The sequence below is a fragment of the Vigna angularis genome, chromosome 1 (genome assembly GCF_016808095.1).
Source record: "Vigna angularis cultivar LongXiaoDou No.4 chromosome 1, ASM1680809v1, whole genome shotgun sequence".
Lineage (NCBI taxonomy): Eukaryota > Viridiplantae > Streptophyta > Magnoliopsida > Fabales > Fabaceae > Vigna > Vigna angularis.
In genome coordinates this window covers 6121967-6134460 of record NC_068970.1, presented here as the reverse complement: position 1 = coordinate 6134460, position 12494 = coordinate 6121967, and the positions used below count along the sequence as shown (strand labels likewise).

Here is a 12494-nt window from a genome sequence, read left to right as displayed (position 1 = left end):
CACCTGGTTATCATTTATAATTTTTCTGTCACGTTCTATAATTTATCATATATTTTTTTTTCAGTTTTATCTCTCACTCATTATGTGTGAACTAGTATTTTTGGGTTTGAAAATATTATTTTTCCTTTCCAAAACTGTTCGGGACAGAAAAGAATGGTACCAAAAGGTTCAAAGAAAGTGGTGGTGCAATTAACAAAAGTTGTTTCTATAATATTGTCTCCAAAGCAATGAAGTTATTCTTCTCTTCATCACATTCACAGACTTGGGAATGCAAGATAGATGAAAATGCAGTTTGGTTAATTGGAGTGTTTATCTGAGAGTTAAACGAGGCAGTGGGTGAGTTGTTGATGTTTCTGATTTGTGTGTTAATTAGAAAAAGGTATTATTGTGTTGATATATTGATATAAGATATGGTAGTTTGTTTTTGGCACTACCACCTAGCTATTCGAACACTTACTTTGGCCTTGTTTGCGCATTCTACGAAGTGTTTTTTTAGGACCAGCAAAGTGATGCATCATTAAGAGCTTTGGCAGCAGGTAAAAAACAATGATACAACTGGCTTGCTTTTTTATGAGGTGCTCAAGTGATCAACATTTTCTCAAGACCCCTTATAAAGGAACAAACTCCTATCATTAATAATAAATAGTACTATACAATTTTTTCCATTCCGAGATTGAGGGGGACTACACTTAGGATTTTTGGTTTTACATTATACACACATTTTTAAATTTTAAATTTAAGGATTGGAGAATCACATATTTGCGATTTCAAAGAGTTAAACGGAGGGAGTCATATATCTTCATTCAATCAGGAAAAAGAAAAAAATTAATTCAGCATTTAAATAATAAGTGTAATTTTAATCATATCATTAATACTCAAGTACTAGGCAAATTTTTTCATTACGAGAGGGATTACACTTAGGATTTTGGGTTTTGCAATTTAGACACATTTTTAAGTTTTAACTCAAAGGATAGGAGAAGCACATACACATTCACCCCACTCGTAAAGGTTTTGGATTTCAACAAGTTATGGAGGGAGCCATATATTTTCATTCAATCAGGAAAAAGAAAAAGAAATAGTTTTGATTAATTCAACATTTAAATAATAAATGTAATTTTTGTTTTTTTGTTTTTTCTTCCTTTTTCATTTTTTGGTGGTATATAAATACGATCCAACTCTCCCATCCAATCAAGAAATCCATGTCTGGATTCTAATTAAGAATCTGATCTTGCCTTGATTTTGAAGGGATCATGGGAAGCCAATATTTTTATCAAACATCTCATTGATGTGAGCTCTCTTAATTACATTTGTGTCTTTCCCACCAATTACTATGCAATTATAATACCTTATAATTCATTAACATGATAGACAACTATTATATCCGTACAACGTGCGTAACCCATATGGTGTTAGTACGTATACGTATATGGTACGGAATAAACAACTTTCTAATTAAGATTTAGCATTTGTTGAGTGCATGCTTGTTACTGGTGTTCAATTTTTATAACAGATTAAATGTTTTCCTATAAAGCAAGGACGTAATAATTCGTATAAAGTAAGGACGTAAGTGTTTCTTAATTATACTGAGATTCAAATGAGTGAAACATTTCCAACATATAAAATAAGTAATTTTAATGTAATAAAAAATAGACCCAAAAACTTCAAATTTGTAAATTAACATTAAATGTTGGTGAAAAAAATAATATAAAATTGAGAGTTTATAAATATAAATAGATTACAAATTTCACTATATATACATTTATGTTGGATGTACATGTAAAATATCTCGTCGATTTTCTCTTGGGAGACATGAGAGGGAGATCTGAAAAGAAAAGAAAAAAGCAAATCTTTTTTTAATTAAAGAGATAATTGAAAAATAAAGTTTACATATAAAATGTATATTAATTGATCCTTTAATTGTATTTATAAAAAATATAAAATTTAAAGAATATTTATGAAAAAAATCAGCATTTTATTTCACTTTCATTTTCTCTTTGAAATTAAATTCTCAATCATACACTGGAGTTAATTAATGGATAATGATATTGTCTTATTAAAAAAAAATCATTTGGTCGTTTAAGATTCTGTAAGTTTATTATTTAATAAAATAAAATTAAAATACTTCGAGTATTAATTCTTGTTCAAGTGAACTCTGCATTTTGTTAATTATGCCTACTTTCAAAATCTTAAATTATAATTAAATTAATTGGTGAATAAATATTTATAAGTTATTCATTAACATGGTCATTCATTCTAGGAGACATTTGTTTCACCTCATATTTCTTTATGTTTGAAAATACGAAAAATAAAAGTGTATTTTCATGTTTGTTTGAAGGTAATGAAAATAATTTTATTAATAATCTAATGTTGGGAACGTCACATGTTTTCATGTTTTTTTTATTTCAATGAAGAGAAAATCAATATCTAATATTCCAACTTTATTCTTCCTCAATTTTTTTTTTCAATTTCAATTAACTAATTTTTTCCATAAAATTAGTAAATACTAATCAAACATATCCATAAAAAAACAAAAGTAATATTCTAAGTACAATGTTTTGAGAAAATTTGATTTCTGAAAATGCAAGATTTTTAATTAGTTCAGAAGGAAAATATAAAGGGTTCGTTTAAATTATTAATATATGCTAATTAAATTCTAATAATTTAGATAAGAATTGGAAAAAAAATTTAGTTAAAAAATTTAAAAATATATGTTATGAAGTAAAACACATTTGGCATTGTAAAAGTGGTTGCTAAATATAAAATAAAATAATAAATATTTACAAGATACAGGTTGGATAAAATTATAATATATGAGAACATAGTGTTTGAAAAATATTAACAAACTAGTGAGATAAATTTATTTGTTAAACATGTATAATCCAGAAAAGCTATTGGCAATTGAATGCATATTCCTAAAAAGAAAACTTATAGCCTTATTTATTTCTTTCCTAAAAAAGTTCATACTATTAAAGTAAATTTCTTCGTAAAAAATAAAAGAAAAAGATTATGATAGATGGAAATGAATGAAATTCAATATAAATAGGTAAATATTTGGTGAAAAAAAAGTGTTTATTTTTAAAATAAACGTAAAGTGATAAATAGAAAAATAAAAGAAATAAAAATTGAATGAAGATTAATAAATGACAGTTTCTTTAAAAAAAATCTTATTTTTCTTATATAAAAGTACTCGTTTTAATTTTATTTTTCACCTGTTTATTTTGCCTCTTTCATATGAAACAAGAGAAACTTCACATACATAAATGTATGAATGCTGGTAATGAGTAAAATTTGATCAGAAAACAAACTAAACAATGCTAAAATATTTTACCTACATAATTAAATATTGGAAAAAGGAAATGCTACACAGTTATATATATATATATATATATATATATATATATATATATATATATATATATATATATATATATATCTTAATTATATAAGATTTTTAAAATCAAAAATATTCTTTAACACACCTAAATTTTTTACATTCATTTGACATTATCTTTCTCTACCTTTTACTGTTTTGTTTCTTGAAAAAATATAAAAGTTTACACTTCCATAATTATTTTACTCTTATATTTTGTGTCAAATAAATGTAAAAGTATATCTTAATACCATTACTCTTTCAAAATATTTCCTACGAAAAAGTCTCAGGTTCGCTAATGACCACTTTTCATAATAAAACATAATCGTAGATATTAGACAATAAAATAAGCATACATAATGTTATAAAATCAAAACATAAATTAACTTTATTTTCGTCGGGGAGTTTAGTAGAAAGAAACTAATAATCTTTCACAATATCATAAATTAGATTTTTAATCACTCTTAAAAAATATGCTTTATATTTAATAAGCATTGAATAAGATTATCTTTCATAATAATTGTCAAATTATAATAGAGAAGCTCTCACAACAATGATTTCATCTTGAATAATGATACTTTAATAACATTTTTTTATAATATTTTAATATCATTTACGTGTTATTATGTGATTGGTCCATGTTACTGTTTATGATTATTATTATTGATTGTGAAATAATTTTAGACCAATCATAGAATGATATGTAGATGATGTTAAAATATTGTCAAAAAAATATTGTTAAAGTATCGTTATTCTTTCGTCTTTACACAACATTAATCAACCTGAAGCTTTTCACCAAAGCCCTTGACTGTGACAATAACAGGGGTAGTGCCGTCAAAATGGGTTGAAACCCGTGAGCCAACCTGGCTCACCACGGGTTTGAGCCGGGTTGGGTTGGAAAAAAATGCAAAATTTTTTATGCGAGCCAATTTTGACCTGGCTCACTAAGAACCTGGTTCACACGGGTTGAACCCGTGGTGGGTCTGGTTGGCTCACCAACCCACCTATTTTTTTTAATTAAATTAAATTAATTATTCAAATCCTATTTTTTTATTGAAATCAAATTAATTATTAAAAATGCACAATCTTTACTTAGCAATAGAGTCTTTCGCGCTGCTGTCTTTCCAAAAGTTCCCCTCTGCAAATAAAATCCTAAGATTATAGATTGGATAATATCATAGATGGAGATAAAGAAGAAGATGCTTCAAGAGAGCATAATACTATGTATTTATCCATTCAGGAATCCAATTTAATAGATGGATAATATTATAGATTGAATAATTCAGGAATATATCATTTGTTTTATCTTGTTTTTAGACTTATCTATAAGCATGGCAATTTTATCTTGTGGTATATATTTTTGTTAACGTCTATATGTAGTTTCTTGTATGTCTCATTAAATTAAAATTGACAATTTTATGCTTGATAGCTTAGAATATATATAACAATATATTTCTTTTGTTTCATTTTCTTTTATATCAATTGGTCCAATTATTACTGTTTCAATTTGATCGATCAAAGTAACATGTTATAAGAATATGAGAAGAAGAGAGTGAAAAAAAAGTTAATTAAGCGAGCCAATGAGTCAACCCGTTTAACCCACCAACCCATGGTGGGTCGGGTCGAGTTCGAATTTTTTTGGCTCGCTAATAAATGAGCCGGGTTGGGTCGGGCCGGGTTACCCGTTTTGACAGCTCTAAACAGGGGGGGGGTGTTGCTCCCTCCACCACCACACCTTTCTCCCTCCACCTCCCCTTTACTATTTTGCCCCTCAGTAAAATTTTATTTTTAGGGTTATTATTTTTAATTTTATCCATTCACAACCTATTTCACTAATAACCTATTCTAGTTCCATACATGAGTAAAATAATTTTCTTTCATTTTAACATTATATATTTTCTTCTCTTTCTTTCGTCATTGTGAGATACTACAAGTTGTAAAGGTTGTTGGTGATGGAAAGAATTATCAAGCAGTCTCCTTCTCGTGGTGCAGTGTCGCTTTCGTGGTGCAGTGCGTGTCGTGCTTCCTCCAGGTGCGTATTCAAATAAACCTTGAAATAAAACCCTAAAATAAAAAACGTAACAGAGGTGACATCCTTCAACGGATGTCAACATCCTTCAACGGATGTCAACATTCGTTTAAGGAAAAACGGTTGTCAACACCCGTTTAAGGTAAAACGGATGTTGACATCCGTTGAAGATGTCACCTCCGTTGATGTATACTTCCTCACGCTGGTTGATGCTCTGGACGCTCCTCGATGTTCCTCCACACCACGGCGGCGACGCTCCTTCACACCATGGCGGTAATGGAAGCTTTCAAACCAAAAAAAAAACTGGGAAGAAAAAGGAATGGAAGTGCGGGAGATGGGGAGGTGAAACGGAAATGGGGAAAGGGAAGAGAGTTCCATGGGTGGGTGCTGGGAAAGTAAAATTAGGGTTTCAAATTATTTAAAATAGAGTAAAAGTAAAAAAAAATTTAACTTAAGGATATAATTGTATTTAAAATAATGTGGGGAGGTGGAGGAAGTATAGGGTGGTGGTGAACAGGGAGATGGTTTACAAACTGTGACTATCAAATTTCTTCTTGCACCCCATCAAATTTCTTCTTCCACTCAGCATTGCCGTCAAACTACAATAGTAACCTTATGGGTTATTTAATTTAACCCTAACTGTTTCCGGACATGATTTAGTCTTCGGCATGGTTATTTGTTATCTGTACTTATCCAATTGATCCCTGGAAGTGACTAAGTAATACTTTTTATGAAGAAAAAAAGTTTATTCATCATTTTAGATAAATAATTCACATAGTATTAATAATATTAAAAATAGTATATTTACATATAATATTCATCATGATTTTATATATAAAAAGAACTTAATTGATTTAGTGGTAGCAGTTCATTTCAATAATAATAATAATAATAATAATAATAATAATAATAATAATAATTATTGTAGGATAACGATAATTTTGACAAATTCTTTTGATAATATTTTAACATCATTTATGTGTCATTCTATACAATCAACAATAATAATCATAAACATCAACATGGATCAATCACGTAATAATATATAAATAATATTAAAATATTATAAAAAAATATTGTAAAATATCTTTATCAATAATAATAATAATAATAATAATAATTAAAAAAGAAGAAAGCATATATGATGCCGCGTGGCAAGTGGAGAACCACGAAAATGATGAGCATCGATACAAATCAGACAGAAACTAAAAATATCAGAGGATAGTGAGTTTGGTTAACGATAAAAAAGGTTGGTCGGAGCAGAACACGAAAACAGAATCATATCCACATAAGAACATTGACATACATAAATCTTGGGTGATTCCAGAAATGTTGACCACCATACCCTCCTCACACCACACCTTCCTCACCAACAACCCAAAGTTCAGGGCAAGGGCAAGGACTGTTTCCACCCCTTCACTCAAAACCACTGTCCGCTGCTCTTCCTCAGAACATCACCAATCTCCAAGGTAATCATCCCTATTGCATCTTCCAATTTCACTCAATTGCTCATAACTTTTAATGTCTGTGTTGTGTTAACAGGAACAAGAATGAAAACGAGTTAGCAAAGTTAGCACTGGTTGCACTCGCCGCTGGGGTTTTAACACTTGGGTCGGTTCAGGATGCATCTGCTGCCAAGACTGGTGGTAGAATCGGTGGCCAGGCCTTCAAATCATCAGCTCCACGCTCCTCGCCGAGAATCAACAATTCCAGGTTTCGACTACAATCATCACTGCTTCTTTTCATTGCTGTCATATAAATCCACTTTATTTGATTCTGCTCCATTTTTTCACTTTTGTATACGCACAAATAGTAGAGGTAGCAAATTAAGATCATGCTTGGATAAAATTTTAGGGAGTATTTATAAGAAAATAAAAGGGTAAAATGAATTACGCTTTTCTTATAAGTTAGAATAAACTTCTGCTCTATACTTTTACAGAACTTCTTCTATTCAAGTTCTTAGTTGATTTTAATTTTTGGGAGAATCCCAATACTTATATACATTTTGTCTTCTGTTTTTCTTTTCTTTACAAGTGTTTACGGAAATTCATGTGAACAAGACTTAATTTGATTTGGTAATGCCTGTGTCTCTGTAGTAATCTTTTCTTTCTCTCTTTGCATATAACGTGTTTTACCCCGGAAACTCTAGCAGAAATTTATTTGAAGGCTTCCACCGAAAAATACAAAAGAGTTCAGTGCTGTGGTGGAAGTAGATAGAATCCATTTTGTTAAAGTTGATGAAATTGAAAGAAAAGAAATGTCTTTTATTATTGGATGGACCTTGTTAGGTAATCTCATATTGTGTAACTACATAAACATGTAAGATATAACCTGATTTAAGTTGGCAATGTTGTTTCTGAAATTTATGCCAATTGACAGGACCAATATCTATATCAATCCTGGAGTGGCACCTCCACTTGTTGGTGGTTATGGGTATGGTTATGGTGTGCCATATGGCGGCTGGGGATGGTCTCCATTTTCATTCTTTGCACCAGGTCCCAGTGTAGCTGTAGGCATTGGAGGTGGATTTGACACTCTTCTTCTGTTTATGTTTCTTGGTGCTGCTGCTGCAGTTGTGAGAAGATTCTTTGGGTCAAGAAATGAAGAGGATGATGACTACTAGCGCTATAAAAAGGATTTCAAAGAGTGTCAAATTAAATCCATGCATAGAACAATGGCAGAGTGACCAATTCATTAGTTTGATGCATTTTGAGATATGGTATTGTGCTTTCTAATGCATTGGTTTAGAAGCTTGTTACACAGTATATATCTCATGAAGCAATAGATGTACATCATACTCCATCACTCAGTTTTCACTTACACTAATTTGAATATAATCAAGAAAATATGTAAGGTTTTACAGATTCACTACCTTTTTAACTTGATGATTTTTTTCATATACTCAAATTGAAACTAAGCTATGTCCAGAGACACTTTTCCCCTTTCCCTCTGTTTCTTTACGTTATTTTTAAAAATTATTTTCCTTTCATGGATTTACCATACCATTAGTTTTGTTGGACCCCTGATCCGCTAGATCATATTGCTGCAAAAAGGTCAATATAGAAATCAGCTTCCAAACCCCATGAATTTATTTATGTAAAACATTATTAGTTTGCCTTAGACCACCACATGCTCTGTATTTAATTTTTGAATTTAAAATAAAATAGTTAATGATATTTAATCGTGTTTGCATTAACTATATAGATTAGATAATGGTTCATGATCACTTAATTTCACCTTTATAAATGTAATATAGTAAGGCGAAATAATGGTCAAGATGCTACTGGTACTTGCATTTTTGTTTCAGATTTCATTTATGTTATGATTTAGTTAATCATAACAATTAAATTTGTATCTCAACAGGTTAACCCAATCTTTTCTCAGAGGTGATGAAACCTTAATCTAATTAATATTATATTTAGATAAACATTTACATCAAGTAAAGACTAATTAAAGCTGGTGATATATTAACTAGAATCAGACTATTTATTTTAATATTAGTATTTTGAACTTTCAATTCCGAGAAGTTTAACTTTGATGGTATTAGGCCCATGACGTGACAACTTCTTTGGGTCTGATTTTATTCTCACTTGGCATCTTCTTTCTGTATCTCCATATATTTCTTCTTCCACTTTCATAATTTTGCATTATAGATTTCTATAATTTAGATTGTAAAAAATTATATTCCAAATTATATATTTAGAATATAAAAATATATGGTAGTTTGCACGTGGAAATTATGAAGGTGTAGGAAGAAATAACTATTATATTCCAAAGTGAATTTATATAATTTTAAGTATCTGTATTATATTAGAATATCCTATTAAGAAATTTTATAAAATCTAAAAGCTATGTGACACTTCTTTAAATAAATTCATATTAACATATAATATGATTTTCTAAAATATAAGTATACTTTGACTGGTATAATACTGTCTAATTTATTTAAAATTTGGTATACACAAGTTTTGTGACATATTTAAGAAAAATACTCAACAGTGGGTATATTAAACTTTAATTATTTGTTGAGAAGTAACTTTCACCTTAGAAACACATATTTTTCCTATGAAAAATATATATATAAAAAAATCTCTAACCCTATTTTTACTTAATTATAACAATAATACTGAATCGTTGGATTATTTTTTAATAAAAAAATATTGAGCAAAGTGACTTTGTTTAAAATTTCTCGAAAATATTAAAATAACCTGATATTCAATTTACTTGACTTGTTAAGGAACTATAAAAACATAACTGATTTCTCTTGTTAAAATTCATCTATTCAAATTTAAATTTAAACTTTTAATTTCTTTTGTTCTCTTAGATAAAAGGAGAAAAGTTATCATATATAATAAAGACTCTGATAACAATTTAAATATACTTTCAGTGCTTATAGAATATTTGAGATTTATCTTTGTACCGTAACAATGCAACAAACCTAATTCTTAAACATACAATTCTTTCCGAAAATCAACTCCAAAAAGAATAAAAAAAATAAAAAGAAATTTATTCAAAAACAACTTTTAATCGGATAAAATATTTTATTCTTAAGGATCTATAATATGAAATCTGATCTACGAAACAATAAACAACATTTTTATAAATATAGAGAAGATAAAAAAAACATTTTAGAAATATTGTTTTCTTAAATAAAATTTGAATAATTAATTTTTTATTTATAAACTTTTAAATTAATTAATAAAATATTATACCTAATTAAATCACTTCTACTTAAACACATCAAATGGCTCCTTACGTTTCTAATCTATATAGTTTGTAATTTTCTTATAAAAGAAAAACATTTAATAAATTATTTCAATATTATATAAACATAATGAACTTTTTTTTTATTAACCCTAAAGAATAATAAACCAATATCCATATGGATAAAATAAATAAGTAAAAGTAAAATGCTTATAATGATTTTGTTTATGTACAACATTAACTTTTTAAATGTGATTTTAGGATTATTTTTTCTCATTATAAGTAAATACAATCGTGTTAAATTCTTGAATAGATAAATAAGAAGAAATATCTTTCTCTGTTAAATTTTTTAAGGTAAATGTAACAATCTTAAAAATAAAATAATTCTATCACTGGTAATATATATTAGTTATAATCCGTAATGTTAAAGGTTTTTCAAAAACAAGTTAATTTTTTATATAACTTAGTACCAAAATAAAAAAAAATGATACAACACAATATATTATATATTATGTTTGTATACATTAAACAAAATTCAAAAAGCCCCGTATATATCAAACCATTATTTATAAGGTATAGTTTCCCTCTCACCGCTGTCATAGTAAAAACATCATGGTAAAATAGAACATAACAAACCAACACATAAAAAAAAGCTAATGAAAATTTTAAACATACTTAATTCATAAATTTGTATAATATATTCTCTACTAACATTAAACAAAAGTAGATACTTATTTCTACAAACAACATACAATAAGATTCATACATATAACTATTCTAAATTCATATTTAGATTTATACATTGGATATTATAAGTCATGTAACTAATATGAGATGACAAAGTTAATTCTTTTATGACTTAGTTAGAAAAGAGGTTTTCTACCTTACATCTTGCCATAGAAACTTTCTTCAACTATTTCTACCTTTACTTCATCCTTTATATGAGTTTGTGAGTCTAGTAGAGTTTATGATGACTTCACAAAGCCTAGTTACTTGTTTTGCAAAGTTCAATTACTTTCTCAACGAGCCCCGTTACTCTTAGCAAATTCAGTTAGTCTCTCACTAGCTCAGTTACTCTCTTAGCGAATTGCCTCTAAAAGGGCACTCTCCGAACGACTAATGGTTCACCCAATGAATCGAGTACCAGAGAAAAAATGCAAATTTATTTGTCTAGCAAAAGTAGATTCATCTGACAACCATTCTCCTATTCCCCGATTCTATGCTAAACTCGAGTTTGACTTTAACTTAATAAAGAAAGGGCTTACCCAGTGAGTCTTTACGAAGTATGCACATATATACACAATAAAGAGTATCCTAACTTTTAATAATATCAAGTCATAAACAACATCAACTCAATACTTGTTAAAAGTCATACCATTACTTCACTATTCACTTCAAATTTTAAAATTAAAATATCAAACATACAATACAATTTCTCATTCATTTCATTCTCACACATTCAACCCAAAGAGTAAAACCACCTCAAAATGAATAAAAAGTGAATTTACTTTTTCATATTTTTAATTGAGTGGATGTGTTGATTTTATTACTAAAAACACTTATATGGATTATTATATTAAAAATATGGAAATTGAGATAAAAAATCTAAAAAGAAAGAATAAAAAAAAATTAAAAGAATATATAAATAAATTATGATTTTTATAAAATGAACTTCAATAAAATCTATTTATAATTTAAATTTTTTATTATTAAAACATTATAATATTCTCTTTTATAAACTGCGTCTAGATATCTTTTATTTCTCACCTATAATATTATTGGCTTATAAATTATTACGAAAATGAAGGGCCAGTAAGAAAAGAAAAAAAAAAGTGAAAAAAGTAGTTTGACAGCAATCATTGAAGGGATTAAATTACTTAGGAAGGATGAGAAAAATAAATAATATGAATAAATGATATGAAGAAGCATTAGAATAACTTGAGAAAGAAGAGAATATAGTATTATTATGATATAAAATGATAATGAAGAAAGAGATTGACAAGGCAATGGATCCAAAGAAGAGAAGAGATAAGACTTCAAAATCCAGATGGAAAGATTCCCTTTTATCTTTAAATATCCATTTCGTGTTTTGTTTTTGGGTATCTTAATGGTGGAAACACAAAATTAATTATCAGAATCAGATGCACTGAATGTGCCAACTTAATTGGGTGATTTTTTTTTTCTTTTTTTCCTCTTCAGTTTTTCTAGAAAGAATTCTGAAATTCTTTTCTGTTATTTGTTAAATATAAAATATTTAATCTTAGGTTTCTATTATACTTATTTTTTATTTAATATTTTTTGAAATATTGAAAAAATTAAAAATATATAACATTTCTGTGCTGGTTTTTATAAGTTTAAAGTATTAATTTATTTAGGGTTATTACAGATAAA

The 12494-nt window shown here is 27.9% G+C and overlaps 1 protein-coding gene across 1 annotated transcript; it reads left to right on the top strand.

Moving 5' to 3' along the window:
• Positions 1-6619: 6619 nt before the first annotated feature.
• LOC108322135 (uncharacterized) lies at positions 6620-8261 on the top strand. The gene is made up of 3 exons (XM_017554123.2): positions 6620-6868; positions 6942-7112; positions 7779-8261. Exons 1-3 carry the CDS (start codon positions 6729-6731, stop codon positions 8020-8022), a joined length of 555 nt encoding a protein of 184 aa, XP_017409612.1. The 5' UTR covers positions 6620-6728; the 3' UTR covers positions 8023-8261.
• The last annotated feature ends 4233 nt before the right edge of the window (positions 8262-12494 follow it).

What these genes read in the sequence shown, in the direction of transcription:
- LOC108322135 (XM_017554123.2), top strand. Translation starts at nt 6,729, where the DNA reads ATGTTGACCACCATACCCTCCTCACACCACACCTTCCTCACCAACAAC. An exon ending in GAACATCACCAATCTCCAAG is followed by an intron (nt 6,869 to 6,941) that starts GTAATCATCCCT and finishes TTGTGTTAACAG; the next exon opens with GAACAAGAATGAAAACGAGT. An exon ending in CCGAGAATCAACAATTCCAG is followed by an intron (nt 7,113 to 7,778) that starts GTTTCGACTACA and finishes GCCAATTGACAG; the next exon opens with GACCAATATCTATATCAATC.